This window comes from Antechinus flavipes, chromosome 3 (assembly GCF_016432865.1).
Source record: "Antechinus flavipes isolate AdamAnt ecotype Samford, QLD, Australia chromosome 3, AdamAnt_v2, whole genome shotgun sequence".
Lineage (NCBI taxonomy): Eukaryota > Metazoa > Chordata > Mammalia > Dasyuromorphia > Dasyuridae > Antechinus > Antechinus flavipes.
In genome coordinates this window covers 242,225,552-242,246,332 of record NC_067400.1, presented here as the reverse complement: position 1 = coordinate 242,246,332, position 20,781 = coordinate 242,225,552, and the positions used below count along the sequence as shown (strand labels likewise).

The 20,781-nt window shown below is 31.7% G+C and overlaps 1 protein-coding gene across 1 annotated transcript in view; it reads right to left on the bottom strand.

Moving 5' to 3' along the window:
- The window catches only part of DSCAM (DS cell adhesion molecule), an 818,605-nt gene that overhangs the window by 670,514 nt on the left and 127,310 nt on the right, over window positions 1-20,781 (bottom strand). The window contains exon 3 of the mRNA XM_051990574.1: window positions 9,484-9,630. Coding sequence (XP_051846534.1) covers window positions 9,484-9,630 — 147 coding nt within the window. The remainder of the gene's footprint in view (window positions 1-9,483; window positions 9,631-20,781) is intronic.

Sequence of the window (20,781 nt, the reverse complement as noted above, 5' to 3'; positions counted from 1 at the left end):
AAGCAATATCAATATTAAACATATATGCACCAAATGGTGTAGCATCTAAATTCTTAAAAGAGAAATTAAGAGAGCTGCAAGAAGAAATAGACAGCAAAACTATAATAGTGGGAGATCTCAACCTTGCACTCTCAGAATTAGATAAATCAAACCACAAAATAAATAAGAAAGAAGTCAAAGAGGTCAATAGAATACTAGAAAAGTTAGATATCATAGATCTCTGGAGAAAACTAAATGGAGACAGAAAGGAGTACACTTTCTTTTCAGCAATTCATGGAGCCTATTAAAAAATTGACCATATATTAGGACATAAAAATCTCGAACTCAAATGCAGTAATACAGAAATAGTAAATGCATCCTTTTCAGACAACGATGCAAAGAAAATTACATTCAACAAAAAGCCAGGGGAAAATAAACCAAAAAATAATTGGAAACTAAATAATCTCATACTAAAAAAATGATTGGGTGAAATAGCAAATCATAGACATAATTAATACCTTCACCCATGAAAATTACAATAATGAAACATCATGCCAAAATGTGTGGGATGCAGCCAAAGCAGTAAGAAGAGAAAATTTCATATCTCTAGACGTCCACTTGCATAAAATAGAGAAAGAAGGTCATTGAATTGGGCTTGCAAATAAAAACGCTAGAAAATGAACAAATTAAAAACCCCCAGTCAAACACTAAATTTGAAATTCTAAAAACAAAAGGAGAAATCAATAAAAGTGAAAGTTAAAAAACTATTGAATTAATAAAACTAAGAGTTGGTTCTATGAAAAAACCAACAAAATAGACAAATGCTTAATAAATCTGATTTAAAAAAGGAAAGAGGAAAATCAAACTGTTAGTCTTAAAAATGAAAAGGGAGAACTCGCCACTAATGAAGAGGAAATTAGAGCAATAATTAGGAGTTACTTTGCCCAACTTTATGCCAATAAATTCGACAACTTAAATGAAATGGAAGAATATCTTCAAAAATATAGCTTGCCCAGATTAACAGAGGAAGAAGTAAATTCCTTAAACAGTCCCATCTTAGAAAAAGAAATAGAACAAGCTATTAATCAATTCCCTAAGAAAAAATCCCCAGGACCAGATGGATTTACATGTGAATTCTACCAAACATTTAAAGAACAGCTAACTTTAATGCTATATAAACTATTTGAAAAAATAGGGATTGAAGGAGTCCTACCAAATTCCTTTTATGACATAGACATGGTACTGATACCTAAACCAGGTAGGCTGAAAACAGAGAAAAAAAATTATAGACCAATCTCCCTAATGAATATTGATGCTAAAATTTTAAATAAAATATTAGCAAAAAGATTATAGATGATATACTATGACCAAGTAGGATTTATACCAGGGATGAAGGGCTGGTTCAATATTAGGAGAACTATTAGCATAATTGACTGTATCAATAACCAAACTAATAATAGATTCAGAAAAAGCATTCGATAAAATCCAATATCCATTCCTAATAAAAACACTTGAGAGGATGGGAATAAATAGACTTTTCCTTAAAATAGTCAGGAGCATATATTTAAAACCATCAGTAAGCATCATATGCAATAGGGAAAAACTGGAACCTTTTCCAGTAAGATCTGGAGTGAAACAAGGTTGCCCACTATCATCATTATTATTCAATATTGTATTAGAAATGCTAGCCTCGGCAATAAGAGTCGAGAAAGAGATTAAAGGAATTAGAATAGGCAATGAGGAACCCAAACTATCACTCTTTGCAGATGATATGATGGTATTCTTAGAGAACCCTAGAGATTCTACTAAAAAGCTATTAGAAATAATTCATAACTTTAGCAAAATTGCAGGATACAAAATAAATCCCCGTAAATCCTCAGCATTTTTATACATCACCAATAAAATCCAACAGCAAGTGATACAAAGAGAAATTCCATTCAAAATAATTGTTGATAGCATAAAATATTTGGGAATCTATCTACCAAAGGAAAGTCAGGAATTATATGAGCAAAATTACAAAAAACTTTCCACACAAATAAAGTCAGATTTAAATAATTGGAAAAATATTAAGTGCTCTTGGATAGGCTGAGTGAATATAATAAAGATGACAATATTCCCTAAACTAATCCATTTATTTAGTGCTATACCAATCAGACTTCCAAGAAAATATTTTAATGATCTAGAAAAAAATAACAATAAAATTCATATGGAACAACAAAAAATCAAGAATCTCAAGGAAATTAATGAAAAAAAAAATCAAATGAAGGTAGCCTAGCTGTACATGATCTAAAATTATATTATAAAGCAGCAGTCATCAAAACCCTTTGGTATTGGCTAAGAAATAGGTTAGTTGATCAGTGGAATAGGTTAGGTTCACAAGACAGAATAGTCAATTATAGCAATCTAGTGTTTGACAAACCCAAAGATCCTAACTTTTGGGATAAGAATTCATTATTTGACAAAAAGTTACTGGGATAACTGGAAATTAGTATGGCAGAATTTAGGCATGGACCCACATTTAGCACCATATACCAAGATAAGATCAAAATGGGTCCATGATTTAGGCATAAAGAATGAGATTATAAATAAACTAGAGGAACATAGGATAGTTTATTTCTCAGACTTGTGGAAGAGGAAGAAATTTGTGACCAAAGATGAACTAGAGACCATTATTTTTTTTTTTGAGGAAGTGTCACAGATACTTTATTTTTTTTTTTTTACCTAGATAGAATTCTTTTTTTTTTTTTTTTAAATAACTTTTTATTGATAGAACTCATGCCAGGGTAATTTTTTACAACATTATCCCTTGCATTCACTTCTGTTCTGATTTTTAACCTCCCTCCCTCCACCCCCTCCCCCAGATGGCAAGCAATCCTTTACATGTTGAATAGGTTACAGTATATCCTGGATACAACATATGTGTGCAGAACTGAACAGTTTTCTTGTTGCACAGGGAGAATTGAATTCAGAAGGTATAAATAATGTGGGAAGAAAAACAAAAATGCAAGCAGTTTATTCATCTCCCAGTGTTCTTTCTTTGGGTGTAGCTGCTTCTGCCCATCTTTGATCAATTGAAACTGAATTAGCTCTCTTTATCAAAGAGATTCACTTCCATCAGAATACATCCTCAAACAGTATCATTGTTGAGGTATATAATGATCTCCTGGTTCTGCTCATTTCACTTAGCATCAGTTCATGTAAGTCTCACCAGTCCTTAGAGATCATTATTGAGCACAAAATAGAAAATTTTGATTACATCAAATTAAAAAGTCTTTGTACAAACAAAACTAATGCAAACAAGATTAGAAGGGAAGTAACAAACTGGGAAAACATCTTCACAGTTAAAGGTTCTGATAAAGGCTTCATTTCCAACATATAGAGAGAATTGACTCTAATTTATAAGAAATCTAGCCATTCTCCAATTGATAGGTGGTCAAAAGATATGAACAGACAATTTTCAGATGATGAAATTGAAACTATTTCCACTCATATGAAAGAGTGTTCCAAATCACTATTGATCAGAGAAATGCAAATTAAGACAACTCTGAGATACCACTACACACCGGTCAGATTGGCTAAGATGACAAGAAAAAATAAATATGAATGTTGGAGGGGATGCAGGAAAACTGGGACACTGATGCATTGTTGGTGGAGTTGTGAACGAATCCAGCCATTCTGGAGAGCAATCTGGAATTATGCCCAAAAAGTTATCAAACTGTGCATACCCTTTGATTCAGCAGTGTTACTACTAGGCTTATACTGCAAAGAGATACTAAAGAAGGGAAAGGGACCTATATGTGTCAAAATGTTTGTGGGAGCTCTTTTTGTAGTGGCTAGAAACTGGAAAATGAATTGATGCCCATCAATTGGAGAATGGTTGGGTAAATTGTGGTATATGAATGTTATGGAATATTATTGTTCTGTAAGAAATGACCAGCAAGATGAATACAAAGAGGCTTGGAGAGATTTACATGAACTGATGCACATGAACTGATGCTAAGTGAAATGAGCAGAACCAGGAGATTATTATATACTTCAACAACAACACTCTATGAGGATATATTCTGATGGAAGTGGATTTCTTTGACAAAGAAAAGATCTAACTCAGTTTCAATTGATCAGCTACACCCAAAGAAAGAACACTGGGAAATGAATGTAAACTGTTTGCATTTTTGTTTTTCTTCCCTGGTTACTTTTACCTTCTTAATCCAATTCTTCCTTTGCAACAAGAGAACTGTTCAGTTCTGCACACATATATTGTATCTAGGATATACTGTGACATATTTAACATGTATTGGACTGCTTGCCATCTAGGGGAGGGGGTGGAGGGAGGGAAGGGAAAAGTTGGAACAGAAGTGAGTACAAGGGATAATGTTGTAAAAAAAAAAATTATCCTGGCATGGATTCTGTCAATAAAAAGTTATAATTATTAAAAAAAAAATTAGACTATCTAAAAGCTATGATAAAAACCCTGGACATAATATTATAAGAAAGTAAGAAAACTACCCCGATATCCTAGAACTAGAGGGCAAAATGGAAATGAAAAGAATCACCACTGACCACCTGAAAGGGTAACAAAATAAAAGTTCTAGAAAGATCACAATCAAATTCTGCAGCTCTCAGACTAAAGAGAAAATACTTCAAGCAGCCAAAAAACAACATTTCAAATATCATAGAACCATAGTAAATATTAAGCAGGAGAAGCTTTTATACATTAAAGAACTGAAGGGCATGGGATAAAGTATTCTTGGGGGCAAAGGAAGCAAGATTACAACCAAGAATCACCTACTCAGAGAAACTGAGTATATACACCTCTTAAAAGGTATATATAATCCTTCAGGGGAACATAATCTGTTATGTTGACAAAATAGAAGATTCTTAAACATTTCTAATTTTAATGGTATTTTAATTTTCCAAATACACACAAAGATAGTTTTTAACATTCACCTTCACAAAAATTTGTGTTCCAAATTTTCCTCCCTCTCTCTTCCTCTTCTTCTTCTCCTAGACAGAGGTTAATCTTAACCAACATCAATTAAGCATGTGTAATCATATTAAACATATTTTTATACTCAAAGCAAACTCATCAAACCAGAGATGAATAAAATTTTGATCTTCAAATACAAGTCTCAAGAGAAATGTAAAAAGGTAAGAGAAAACATAAGAGTTTCAATAATATTAAACAGTCTATGCAAAATGATGCTAATAATGCTTATGAACTTTATCATTATTGGGGTAGTTAGAGTATAGATAAATAGATAGAACAAGTATGAGCTAAGTATGATGGGGTAATATCAAAAAATTAAGAGGTTAGTAAGATCTCATGAGAAAATGAGAGAAGAGAAATTGAATGGAGTGAATTTCTGCACAAAAAGAGTTAGTTTAGCAAAGAGGAAGATTGGAGTGTGGTAGCAGGCAATACTTTAAGCTTTCATCAGACGTACCTTAAAGAAATACTACCATATTCATTCAATTGGATATAAAAATCTATCTTACCTTATAGAGATATAAAAGAAGGCAGGGATAAAAGGGGGAACTGAAAGCAGAAAAGAGAGATTGAAAGAAGAGGTTATCAGAAATAAAATACTTGCAGAGAGGGATAGCTAGAAAAGTAAAAGAGAGAAAGAAAAGAATAAACAAAGGAAAAATAGGAGGGAATGAAATACATTATAAATTATCACAACAGAAAATAAATAAAATAAACTAACCCATAAAATAGAAGCAGATAGAAAAATAAATTAAAAATCAGAATCATACAATTGCTATTTACAAAAAACACATTTGAAGAAGAAAAATAAAGAATAAATGTATGATGCAGAAAAAGCCTTTGACAAAAGACAACACTAATTTCTATTGAAAACTTTAGAGACAAAGGAACAAATGGAGTTTTCCTTAAAATTATAAGTAATATTTATTTAAAACTATCAGCAATTATTATCCTTGATGAAAAAAAGCTAAAAGCATTTCCAATAAAATCAGGCATGAAGCAATTGCTGAACCAAGGCTGTTCAATGGCTTGTACAAGCTTATAAAAGGACAATATAAATAGTAAAACCCCTCAATACAAGTGAAACATTTGGGAAAGTATACCTCTAAACTGCATTTCTCATAAGAAATATTTGCTCAAAAAAAGCCACCATGAAGATAATTTGAGTTTTTACCAAAGTACCTGCTGCTGAGAATGAAAAAAAAAAAAAATGTTTGTTTTTTTTTTTTTAAAGAATTGAAGTCACTCCAAAATAAAGTATGCAATATTCTGATTGATTCCAATTTTCTACCTAAAACTAAGGCCCATTTTAAAAAATACAATATTCATGCTAGTGGCTAGATGGTACAATAGATAGAGTGTTGGGCCTGGAGTCAGGAAGACTCATCTTCATGAGTTCAAATCTGATCTCAGATACTTACTAGCTGTGTGACCCCAAGCAAATCACTTGACCCTGTTTGCCTCAGTATGTATGTAAAATGTATCATGAGAAGGAAATGGCAAATCACTCCAGCATCTTTGCCAGGAAAACACTAAATAGGATCACAAAAAGTTGGCCTCAGCTGAACAACATCAATGCTATATAGTTAGGAATTGTGGAATACCACAGTCTCTGAAGACTTAAATTTCTGAGTCTTCCAAAGGTTGAATAAGAGGCATATGTTGTATGTGAAAATGCTCAATTTCCAAAAATATACTTCATAGAGAAAAATGATAAAAAGGATTCCATCAAACAGATATATGACTAGAAAATAAGGTTGCCTAATAATTCAGAAAGAGTTCCATGTAGGCATCATTTGATTTTTTAAGAAGAAATCTATATTTTGAGTAGACCTTCCATGGAGGATTTATAAGATGTCACTCAATGTATAAAGTAGTGAATGAATTACTATCTGAACCACTGGAGAGCATATTTTGATTGATGAGACCATAAGTCCAAAAAGAGTTCAATAACATTGCCAAATCACATTTTTTCCCTCCTTTCCCCTTTTTACCCAGAAAAAAAAAAGAAGGCTAAAATGCAGAAATGCAGTTTGAAGGTATACTTTTCCAAAATGGTTTACTTATATAGAGGGGTTTTAATGTTTCCTAAGTACTTACATCTTTCACTAAATAACTATCTTTTGAGGTAGACAGGAGAGGTATTACTATTAAAATTTTTATAATTGAAGAAGCTAAAACTTATAGTAATTAAATGGCTTGAACAAGTAATTACACATTACTGATAAATGGCAAAACCCAAACTTAAATCCAGATCCTCTGATTCAAATCCATGATTCCTCATACTGTACAAACTATCTCTCATGAAAAAAACCACTGCACCCCCAACTCCCAAAACACATCAGAAACTGGTTTTCTGAGATAGTCATCATAACCAATGAACATTTTTTGAGTTTATAATGATCTATATTGTCATAATATTAATATAAATAGAACTCATTGCAATTATAAAATCAGATATAATTAAATAACTGTTAGAGTATTTCAGACAGATATAGCAAAAAGTACATAATCAGGCCTGGTTCACTTGCATTATTTTCTTTTAGACTTTACTAAATATTTGTTATAACTTTATGTGTCCCAAAAACAAGTTTAGTATCATACATAACCCAGAAATTCAGAATCAATCCTATTCTGAATAAGCAGCCTTAAAACCTAAAAAAAAATTCATTTTTATAAAAACCATAAATATCGCCATGTGCTTCCTCATTAATATTACTGTTTAGACTGAAATAGCAAACTTAGTTTTATTTCAATGTATAAGCATATCTCTATAATACCCATATATATTATCTAATATGTAATAGACAAAATCACAAATAAATAAAAAATCAACTAAAAAAACCCATTGTTTTTAAGAAGAAAAAAGTCTCCAAATGCCATACAATTTGAAATGTACAAGTTGAAAAAGGATAACATGTAACTATGCTCAGGATCCACAGAACATATATATGTGTGTGTGTGTGTGTGTGTGTGTGTGTGTGTGTATAAATATAAATATGTGATCCTGAATTTTGCTTTGTTTTTAATATAGTGAGACACTGAACATATACTAATATATTGTATGTATTATATCCTTTATATTGTTGTCTATGAACTTACAAATATTTTTATAAAGATATTTCAACATAATTTGTTTCATTTGAAATCCTATGTGTTTGAATTTATGTTTTTTAAAAATATTTTGAGAAAGGGATTATATATTTCAACACTATTCAAAAATCCAAGCTATAAAAAGGTTAGTGATTCCCTGATCTAAAAATAATCTGAAGCTACTTTGATCTTGAATGAGGAATAACTTATAGTGACTAATGAGGCAAAGAAGTAAGCTTATGCCCAGCCTTCTCTAATACCAACAAGGATGTAATCCAACCTATCAAAGAAACCTGAAAATCCCAGAGAACCCAAAGAAAAGCTAGTGGTTTAATGAAATGGTTCTTACCACCAGCACTGATTCTTTCCCTTTCTCAATTGTCAAAATCCAAGAATATAAAAATTAGCCCAAAATTGGGAATAAAGATTATCCAAAGCTATTTTCAAATCACACAGTTTTGAAACTTAATTAAATGCAAGTAGCAATTCTTATTAAAGCCCTTTAATTCAGCACATTCTTAAATTCTTGAGCAGGCAGATTGCCTCCTAACTTTTGGATTAAAAACACTATTTATTTGTTTTTAAATGCTCAAAGATAAACCTCTAGATGCCCGGCTGCATAAACATAATGTCCACTCTACCATCATAACTCTAAGCAAAAAAATATCACTGGGTTAAGAAGAATAAGACAAATTAAATATAAATTAAACATTTCTAATTTTAATGGTATTTTATTATTATTATTAATAGTATTTATTTATATCAACATATAAAAGAATCTTTGTTTAGTAACAAAAATATTTATTGTAAAGGTAACTAGTTTTAGTATGAAATACACCCTTTAATAAAAACCCTTTAAGATCATATAGAATTAATCACATATCTTCAGCATGAAAATCAAGCAATGAGATTAAAATAAAATCAGAATTTCATAGATATGTAACGTTTAAACTAAAAGCTATATTACTCAGGACATAACACTTGAAATCTCTCACTAATTAACACAGAATATAAATAATTTTCTGTTAAATTAAAATAATTCTTTTCTACTGTACCAAAAATCCTATGTCTTTTTGCTATCAGTCGAAGTGCATATTAATACTACAAATAAAATATGAGTAAATGAAAAGTACAAAAATAATTTTTAAATTCTTCATCAGTTGAAAATCAGCATCAACATGAAATGCACTTCTATCAAACAACAATTTAGTAAGAGAATGTAATGTCAGGCACTATGATAAATGCTGGGACTAAGAAAGCAAAATTGAAGTCGTTTCTTCCCTCAAGGAACTTAATCATATAACTTCCTTTTTATTGTAACAGAAATAAGCATTATCATTTAGTCTTAAAATTTTAAATAAATCATATCTAAGACCAATCATAGATGCAGAACAATAGAAATAAAATTTAGGGCGACACTCTACCTGAGACAAGTGAGACGGTGTCTTTCTCCCATGAGACAACAGTGATATATGCCTCCACAGAGGAGGAGATAATGCACTTGAAGACAGCTACATTGCCTCTCATGGTTTTCTGGTCCTCCACACGGACTGTATAAGGTTCCCGTAAAACTAAAATAAAATAAAATGTTACTCTCAGGGAAATATGTTTCTTTTTTTAATATTTTATTTTATTTTATTTAATAATAACTTTATATTGACAGAATCCATGCCAGGGTAATTTTTTTTTACAACATTATCCCTTGCACTCGTTTCTGTTCCGATTTTTCCCCTCCCTTCCTCCACCCCCTCCCCTAGATGGCAAGCAGTCCTATATATGTTAGATATGTTGCAGTATATCCTAGATACAATATATGTTTGCAGAACTGAACAGTTCTCTTGTTGCACAGGGAGAATTGGATTCAGAAGGTAAAAATAACCCGGGAAGAAAAACAAAAATGCAGATAGTCCACATTCGTTTCCCAGTGTTCTTTCTTTGGGTGTAGCTGCTTCTGTCCATCATTTATCAATTGAAACTGAGTTAGGTCTCTTTGTCAAAGAAATCCACTTCCACTCAGAATACATCCCCATACAATGTCGTTGTTGAAGTGTATAATGATCTCCTGGTTCTGCTCATTTCACTTAGCATCAGTTCATGTAAGTCTCACCAGTCCTCTCTGTATTCATCCTGCTGGTCATTTCTTACAAAACAATAATATTCCATAACATTCATATACCACAATTTACCCAGCCATTCTCCAATTGATGGGCATCCATTCATTTTCCAGTTTCTAGCCACTACAAACAGGGCTGCCACAAACATTTTGGCACATACAGGTCCCTTTCCCTTCTTTAGTATTTCTTTGGGATATAAGCCCAATAGAAACACTGCTGGATCAAAGGGTATGCACAATTTGATAACTCTGGGGGCATAATTCCAGATTGCTCTCCAGAATGGTTGGAAATATGTTTCATAATGTATTGATAATTCAATTTTTTTGTTGATAAAAATTTTATGGGCAAATTTTAGCAGTATTTTTTTAAATTAAAAAAATACCTTTTTCAAATTTAAAAGACAAAACACTTTTATATCTCACTGTTGAAATTCAAAATATTAACTGTTTAAAAATAATTTTACATGTGTACTTGAGAAAAGTAACTTTAATGTAACTTATTTGGCTCTGGCATAGTCTATCTAATCTTTTGAGGTGGAAGACAATTATTGAAATGGGAATAGCCTTCCCTAAAAATTAATGATAATATAGTAATGATAATAAATATGCAATTGTTATTCGCATATTCTGTGGATTAGATATTTAAAAAAAGTTTGTAGCAGGAGATGTTTTGATTTTTTAAAATTAAAAATTTTTTGACTTTTGACTAATAAACAAGGAAAATTTCCTCTGGCCATTCCTGAGAAGACTTATTACAATGTTTAGGTCTGGACTGTAAGTCTTATCTAATAAAAACACAAAAAATGTGCTTGAGAATAATCAGGCTGATATAATTCTCAAGAAATGAAGTTTGTTAGTGAGCCTCCTGAACTATTCCAAATATCAGTATGGAGAAATCGGATATGGCTATATGCCAATTCCAAGTACCTTGTCCAAAAGGACAGAGGAGATAGTTCATAAACTGTATTTATGTATCTAGCATAAAGAATTTACATTTTTTCTTAAAGATGAGACTATAGCACTGTATACTGGGAATTGTTATTCACTAGCAATGTTATTTACATTTGCTCTGAATCTTAACTCTTAGCAAGTAAATTCATTCTGACTCTGCCACTAACTAAATGTATGACCCTGAGTAAATCATATAAATCCTCTGAGTATCTATGTATGTAAGAAAGAATTAAGTCTCTCATTGACCTTGACCTCTAAAATTCTATCATTTTGATTCATTGTTTCTAACTTTTTTTCCTAATTGCATTTTTATTTGTTTCAAACAACAAAAATCCACCTTATCACACTCTTACTCCTACCTCATCCCAACTGAAAACAAAAGAAAGACATTATAAACATGTATAATCAATCAAAACAAATTTCCAGATTAGTCATGGCCAAAATGTTTTTGTGTCATTTGGCACTATATTTAATCTCTTCATCAGCACATTGTAACAGGATTTATCATTATTTCTCTGGAATCATGGTTGATCATTATACAGATAAGAGTCCCAAATCTGACAGAGTTATGTGATTTTACCATAATATTGTCATTGAATAAATTATTTGCTTCATTTTGATTACTTCACTGTTCATCAGTTCACATAAGTCTTCCCATGTTTCTCTAAAATCATTATTACCATTATTTCTTAAATTCCAACAATAGCCCATACTGGTAAAGTGAAATGCATTTCTGTTCTCTATATGTATATTCTGCTTGTTCGTACAGATATTTATTTATCTATTATTACTGTTGAGTCATGTCAATCAAGTTTGACTCTTCCTGATCCTATTTAGGATTTTCTTGGCAAATATGCTAAAATAAATTGTCATTTCCTTATTTAATATATACTTGTACATAATTTTGCGAGACAATTTTCCTTAACCTTCCTTTCCCTCTCCTTCCTCCCCAGTATATTTCTTCTCTCTCTCCATTCTTCTTGTAATATCATTGATGCATAACAATCAAGACATAAAACTATCATTCCCAGGCCATATATACTTAGACTAGTTCTGTGATCCCTAATGATTAGGTTTAGAAGGAGTATTTGTATCATCTTCCCATACCAGAATATAAGAAGTTGATTCTTGTTTACTGCTTTATCAGAGTTCATGCATATTTACCATTTTTGTGTTTCTCTTAACTCCCATATTTTAATTTCAAAGTTTCCACATATTTATGGTAGTTCCCATTAAGAATTTTTGCAAGTTTTCTATTTCACAATAGATCCCCACTCTACCCCCATTGCTTTATACTTAGTTTATACAGTAAATTACTTTTGGCATGAGGCAATATCTTTTTTTTTAATACTGTATTCCATAAAGGGAAAGAATATTTAATCCCTCTGCCCTTTGTTGTGGATGCTACTAAACAGTGTGATAGTAGTTCTTCAGCATTTGGATGCTTTTCCCTTGATCTGGAAACTTAGGGAATTTGGCAATGATATTCCTGAGTGTTTTTACTTGAAGACTTTTTTCAGGAGATCATTGATATGTCCTTTCCTATTTCCGATTTTCTCCTTGGGTCTAAGAGAACTGAGCACTTTTTAAAAATTCTTTTAAAATTATGTTTAGAGTATTTTTTTTTCTTTTTGGTCATGGCATGCCATTATTCTAATGATTCTAAAATATTTTCTTCTGATCTGTTTTTGAGGTAAACTTTTTTCCTGTGAGATACATTGCATTTTCTTCTACTTTTTCAGTCTTTTGAGTTTATTGTGAATTCTTTTTTATTTTTCCCTTGAGTTACTGGCTTCTAATTGATCCATTCTAATCTTTAAGGAGTTTGTTGAATTCTTCCATTACTATCAACTTCTTTCCATTTATCCCTCAATTGAACTCATTCCATGTTTAAAAATAATGTATTAAATCATATTTTTAAAAAGCTCTTGCTTTCCAGGCACTCTAGTAGTTGAGTTTGTACACAAGTTGTGTTTTCTCTGAGGCTTTGCATGTAGATGTTTTGTAGTTATCCTTTTTTAAGTTTAGGTCTTGAGCTTCCCTGCCACTATAATAGTTCTTTACGGTGGGATGCTCATTCTTCCTGCCTACTTCTTGGATTTGGACTGAATATTCAGGGTGGGCTCTTCTATGCTTCTAGAGCAAAGGTCTAGGCTGGTCTGGTTGTCATGTTCCCTGAGTATTTATTGAAGATTGAGTTTTTCCATGATCTCCATGTAGGCTGAGGACCTACAATCTTTTAGTACTCTTAAGATAGTGATTCTGGAATTTATTGTATAACCTTTCTGGTTTATACTGCATTAGTTATTAAAGAGAATTCTTCCCTTTATTATTTATACAAGGTTTAATTTGCCAAACTACTTGTATAGTACTACATTAAATTCTGGGTAAGTTATTTTATGAAGATCACTTAGAAGGTAGAAAGGAAAAGAGTGAATAAGATTTTTTTAATGCTCACTATATTACAGGCACTGTGCTAAGCACTTTAAAAATGGTATTTTATTTGATGGAGAGAACTCCAAGAATGACAACCATTCAGAGGTAGGAATTTTGTTCTGACTTCTCTGGAGTAAAATGGTAGAAAGGGGGAATTTGAGGAGAAAGAAGGACTTTCACCAAATAAGAAGGAACTCAAATAGCTCATCAATAAGGAATTTTGACTTATGAAAAAGGTTAGATATTGAAGTTGTTGAGGAGAAAGTTGAAGAAACAGAGGAAAACTTGAAGGACCATTTCTGGGTCTATCGATAATAGTTCCAGGTCTATAGAAGAAAAAGTTTTAAGGCTACAAAGGATATTATCTAGATGTTAAGGAATATAAAGAAAGATATGAGGGTAGGCTGTGACAAGAAATAAGGAAAGTAAGCCTCAGAGTTTAGGCAAGAAATGAGGAATCAAGTCCTAATAGAAATAGGTAGATTTAACTTATAGGTATCACAAAGATTTGGTTGGATAACCCTTATTCCAGGATTATGGTACTAGATAAGTATGGCTTATTTAAAAGAAATGAGATTTTTTTTTTAAACAGTGAGAAACATGATTAAGTGTAATCAGATTTGAAACTGGGGGAAAGCATGGTAGAGAATGTTTGGATGATATCTAACAAAGGGAGAAATAAAATTGATCCTATTATTGGTTGGAGTAAAACAAACTAAACAGAAGAAGCAAAAATAGAAGAATCTGAGGAGAAATAAAAAAAGCATGCCACACACTAACAGAGAAGTAAGGGAAGTCCCAATTATCCAATGATTTGCTGGAGCAATATTTCTCTCTTCCTGTCAAAAGCAACAAAGCTAATAATATTTTTCTTACTATAGTAAAAATTTATCTTTCATAAATTGAAGAAAACAAGGGTGATGTGTATATGAACTAGATTGTTTTCCATGGGGAAAATATTCTTCTCTTAACCACTACCACCTCATTTGTGATAGAAGAGAAGGGAATATTTGCATGTAGCCTGATATGTACCACGTGTTTGGAGAAAACATATCTCACGGGGTTAGAGGAAAGAAAGCAGTGATTCTATGGAATAAACTATTTCTGGGAAAGTTAGCACAGGAGTGATAGGAGACATTTAACAATGAAATTCTGAGTACATACTGGGAAGTAACTCCAATGGCTTTGAAGAGTGTAGGAAACTCATTAGCATATATACACATATATGTATACAGAACATGGAAGCAAGGTCAGACAATAGAGAGTGAATATAACGATATGGTACATTACTCTTTTAGCAATGTATGCCATGCCACATTGTTTTTACAATAGTTTCAGTAATGAGATGAAGTTGCAGAGTAAAGTTAATAAGATCAGAAAAAAAAAACCTGTTTATGTCAGATATATTTGGAGAAAATGGAGGATAAAATAAGTTCAAGAACATTTGCTTGTGGTGGTAGAGCTTCTCAACTCATCTCATTTGGGGGGGATTGCAAAGAAGAATGACTGTACTGGGATTACAGAACAAAAATAACTAACAGAAAAATGATATCCAAGGTAAATGAGGAGATAGTAATATAATACCTAGATGCCTTTAATGAAATTAAGTCCCATATGTATAACATTTTTAGTTATTAAGAGAAATGGTGATGTGATTACTAAGACACTGTCAGTGATATATGAAAGAATATGGAAAATAGAAGAGGTATTATCAGATTGAAAAAGAGCAAGTGTTTATTTAATTTTCGTAAAAGGGGAAAGAACCAAATTATTTTTTGACTTTTATTCTACATTACTGACTCATATTTAACTTTCAGTTCAGTAAAGCCAATTTCTGGGGGAAATTATAGAATAATTCATTAAAAGATAATTTTTAAACATCTATAAAAATAAAAAAATCAGAAATATGAAGTAGCTAGATGGCATATTGGATAGGGTGCCCATGTTGGAGTCAGGAAGACTGATCTCCCTGAGTGCAAATGTAACTTCAAAACATTTATTAGCTGTGGGACTCTGGGCAAATCACTTAAATATTGTTTGCCTCTCAATTTCCTCATCTGAAAAATAAGCTAAAGAAGGAAATGGTATACTATGCCTTTATCATTGCCCAGAAAATCCCAAATTGGCTAACATAGAATTGGACATGATTGCAAATAACTGAATAACAAAGATCAGAAAGAATCAACATGTCATGCCAGAATAATCTCTTTAAAGATTTTGTCATATTACTAAATTAGTAAATGAGAAAAATACTGTGGAGAAGTTTTCCCATTTGTAGCAAATCTTTTGGTAGAATATCACATATTGATATTGTGAAAAAAAACTATAGATATAAGGATTAAATGATAATATAAATCAGATGGATTTATTACTGATCAGATGTCAGACTCAAAGAACAAGTGTTAATAGTTAAATATCAAGATAGAATGCATGACCCATAAAAATACTCAGTGTTTCTCCTTGACTCCATGCTGTTTAACATTTATATCAAAGTTCCAGATAAAGGCATAAATGTATACTCAAAAACCACAAAAAGTCAACACTCTGACAGATTAGAGCATAGCCTAAATCTAATACAACTAATTTAAATAGGAATAAATAGAAAGTGGTCAATTCCAGTAAAAAAAAATAAATTTTAAAAATATGAAAATGAAGAGGCCTGAAGTTTTTTTTTTTTTCTGAAAAATGAAATACGAATTTTCAATAGAATGAAAATATGAATTAACAGTTCAAGAAGGTTAATACAAACTTATATTAAGAGGACCATGGCTTCTGGGAAATAGAAGGTAATCATTTCACTGTACTCTGCACTAATCAAACTTTATCTCATATATTGTGATCAATTCTGGGTACTAAGGTTTTCAAAGAACATTAATAAACCAGAGAATATTTAGAAGACAGAAACAAGTAGGCAAAAGGGCTAAGGCCTATATTTCTAATGCTATATAGGAATTACTTGAATTAACTTGGCAAGTTCACTTTGAGGGGAAGAAAATAAAACTCACAAAAGTGAGTTGTCTCACAGTATCTGAAGAACTGTTATATGGAGGAAGAACAAACTTTGAACTCTTTGGTGCCAAAGGGATGAACAAGGAATAATAAATAGAATGTGAAAATCTTTTTGTTGGGAAAAGGGGCAGCTAGGTGATATAGTTGAAATTTAAAAGAAAACAGATCAGAAAACTATATTGTTTCATCTGAAGAAAAGGAAAAAAGAAAAAGAAGTAGCAATCCCGATCTCAGACAAAGCAAAAGCAAAAAGAGATGTTGAAAGAGAAAAGGAAGGAAACTAACATCTTGCTAAAAGGAACCAAAGTTAATAAAATAATATTGATACTAAACACATATGCATCAATTGATATAGCATCCAAATTCTTAGAGGAAAAGTTAAGTGAGTTGCAAGAAGAAATAGACAGCAAAACCATATTAGTGAAGGACCTCATCCTTCCTCTCTCAGAACTAAATAAATCTAACCAGAAAATTAAAAAAAGAAAGAAGTTAATATGGTCAGTAGAATTTCAGAAAAGTTAGATATGACAAGTCTCTGGAGAAAATTAAATGGGGATAGTAAGGAATATATTGTTTTCTAGCAGGTACATGGCACCTATACAAAAATTGATATATTAGGCTATAAAAGTCTCAGTCAGATACAGGAAGGCAGAAACATTAAATACATCATTTTCAGATCATAATACAATTAAAAATTACATATAAAAATAACCATGGAAAAATAGACTAAAAATTAATTGGAAACTAATTAATCTAAATCATAAAGTATGAGTAGGATCAAACAACAAATCAGAAACAATAAATAACTTCATTCAAGAGAATGACAATAAAGAGAAAATACACCAAAACTTGTGGGATGCAGTCAAAGCAGTTGTTAGGGGACATTTTATAGTACTAGATAGTTACATGAATAAAACAGAGGAAAAGGAAATCAATGAATTGGACATGTAACTGAAACAACCTAGAGAAAGAACAAATTAAACTCCCCCAATTAAGTACCAAATTAAAAACTTTGAAAGTCAAAGGAGAGATTAATAAAATTGATAGTGAGAAAACTATTGAGCTATTAAATAAAAGATGTCAGGTTCTCAAATAATAAATGATCAAAAGAGAAAAACAATTTTCACTTGAAGCAACCATCGCAATCTATAGCCATATGATTAGAGTCATATAGCTCTAACTCACTACTGATTAGAAGAATTCAAATTAAAATAATTCTGAAGGACTATCGCATACCTATTAGATTAGCTAATAGTAAAGAAAAGTAAAATGAAAATGGTGGAGAGGATGTGGGGAAAATGAGTCATTAATATTCTGTTGGTAGAGTTATAAACTGATCCAACCATTCTTTAGAGCCATTTGGAACTATGACCAAGAGGCTTTAAACTTGTCTATAACCTTTGACCCTGCAATATCACTACTGGGTCTGTATCCCAAAAAGGAAAAAAAAAAGGAAAAGATCTATATGTACAAAGAATGTTTATGGTTGTTCTTTTTTAGGGGCAAAGAACTGGAAACTGAAGGAATGCCAATCAATTTGTGAATAACTGAACAGACTGTGATATATAATTAAGATTGAATACTTTGTTCTCTAAAAAAATGATGAGAAGGGTGTTTTCAGAATAACCTGGAAAGACTTCCATGAATAGATACAAAGGGAAATGTACTATATATATACTAACAATAATGTAAGATGATCAGCAGTGAATAATATATATATTCTCAGCAATGGAATGATCCAGGACTATTCTGAAGGACTTACGGTGAAAAATGCTATCCATACCCAGAAAAAGAACTGATGGTGCCTGAATAGAAATATGCTTTTCCCCTTTTTTCCTTAAGGTTTTTTTTTTTTTTTGATCTATGTTTTCTTTTACAACATTATTAATATGGAAATGTTTTGCATTATTGCATATGTATAGACTATGTTGAATTACTTTCATTCTTAATGAAAGGTTGGGATAGGGAGAAAAAAAGGGAAAGAATCTGAAACTCAATTTTAAAAATACATGTCAAAATTCTTTTTACATGTAACTGGGGGAAAATACTAAAATAAAAGAAGACAGAGAAGCCAACAGATAGAGATGAGAAGAGACAGAATTCCAGGCATGTGGGATAGCCAGAGATCATGTCCAATGGAAAGATAGAGTGTTTACTTATTGGAATAGAAAGGAACCCAGTGTCACTGGCTAAAAGAGTACATAGTGAAGATTATAGTGTTAGAAGACTGGAAAGGTAAGGGAGGCTTAAGTTATGAAGAGCTTTGAATGTCAAATAAGATTTTTGTATTTGATAATCAATAGGAGTTATTAGGGAGCCACTATTGTTTTGAGTAGGTTTGGTGCTGTGATCAAACTGTACTTTAGCAAAATCATTTTAGCAACTGAATGGAAAATGGATTGGAATGAGGAGAGATTTGAGACAGGCAGATCCACTAGAAGGTTACTGCAATAATTAGTTCAGGCTTGAGGCAGTAAGGGCCTTGTATCTAGTGGTAGCAATGTCAGAGGAGAGAAAGGAACATGATTGAGAAATATTACAAAGATTTTATCAACAAACCTTGGCAAGAGATTGGATTAAGAGATAGTGAGGAGTTGAAGATATTTTCTAGGTTGTAAATCTGTAATAATGAAAGGATAATAGGATTGCCCTTTATAGCAATATAGAAGTTAAGAGTGGACATTAGTTTAAGGGAAAAGGTAACAAGTTTTGTTTTGGACATGATAAACTTAATAAGTATACTTGGCATCTAGTTTGAAAGATCTTAAAGGCATTTAGAGATGAGAGGATGGAAGTCAGGATATAAGTTTGAACAATTAAATTTGAGAATCATCAGCAGAAATGGTAATTCAATTCATGGGGGTTAATGAAAGCAAGTGAAAAGAGGAGCATGCCCAACAGAATCTTGAGACCTGTACTTAGAATGTATGAATTAGATGAGGATCCATCAAAAAAGACTTAGAAGGAGTCTAAGAGTCTAAGAATCAGAAAGATAAAAGGAGAATCAGGAGAAAATAGTGTCATGAAAACCTAGAAAGAAGAGAGTATCAAAGAGAAGAGGGTGAGCAACAGTTTCAAAGACTACAGAGAGGCTGAGGACAAAGTCTTTGGATTTGTTAATTAAGAGATCATTGGTAATCTTGGAAACTAGTTTATAAGGGATTAAGGAAAATAGGAGAGAAAACTATGCATCTATTATAAATGGCATTTTCAAAATTAGCTACAGTGATAAGATTATAAGACAATAATTATCATAGAAAGAAGGAACAAATAGGGTTTTCAAAGGACAATATGTTTGTAGACAATAGGAAAGTAGTTAGTAGACAGTGTAAGATGGGAATGAGGAAGAAGATAGTGTCAGCATATAAGCAATATGAAATGAAGAGAGCAAATGACCTCATTTTTCCCAATAAAATATAAAGTAGTGTTTTCTCAGCTGACAGGATTGGGGGAGGAAATCTATGAGAGGTCAAAGGAGATGAAAATCATTGTAGGGATCAAGGGAGATGATAGGTATAGAACTTTGCAAATACTGAAATGCTATATATGCATGGTAATTCTTTTTTTTTTCCTTTCTATTAGCCTCCTCTTTTCCTTTCCCCTTTCTCCTCCTTTTTCCCTATAGGATGAGATAAGTTTCTATATCAAACTAAATATATTGGATATTCTCTCTTTGAGCCAAATCTAATGAGATTAAGGTTTACACTATGCTCATCCTCTTCCTTTTTTCTTCCTCAACTGTAATAAATCTTTTTTTCTCTTCATATAATATAATTTACCCCATTTTACCTCCCCTACCCAGTTCTTTCAGTACAATCTCTTCCCCGCCCCCCCCCCAATTTTTATATCATCACAATAAGGTCAAATTATACTTACACCGTCTAAGTATACCCCTAACAAAGATATAGTTCTCAAGAGTTAAACATATAACCTTCCCATATAGAAATATAAACTTTTTAAGCTTTAAAAAATAATTTTCCTTCCCTTATTACCTTTTGATGTTGCTCTTAAGTTCTGTATTTGAAGATCAAATTTTCTGTTCAGATCTAGTCTTTTCACCAAAAATAAATTAAAATCTCCTATTTCATTAATATCCCTTTTCTCCCTGAAAGATAATGCTTAATTTTGCTGGACAGTTGATTCTTGGCTACAGTCCAAGCTCTTTTACTTCCAAGATATTATATTCTAGTCCCTTCAATCCTATAAAGTAGAA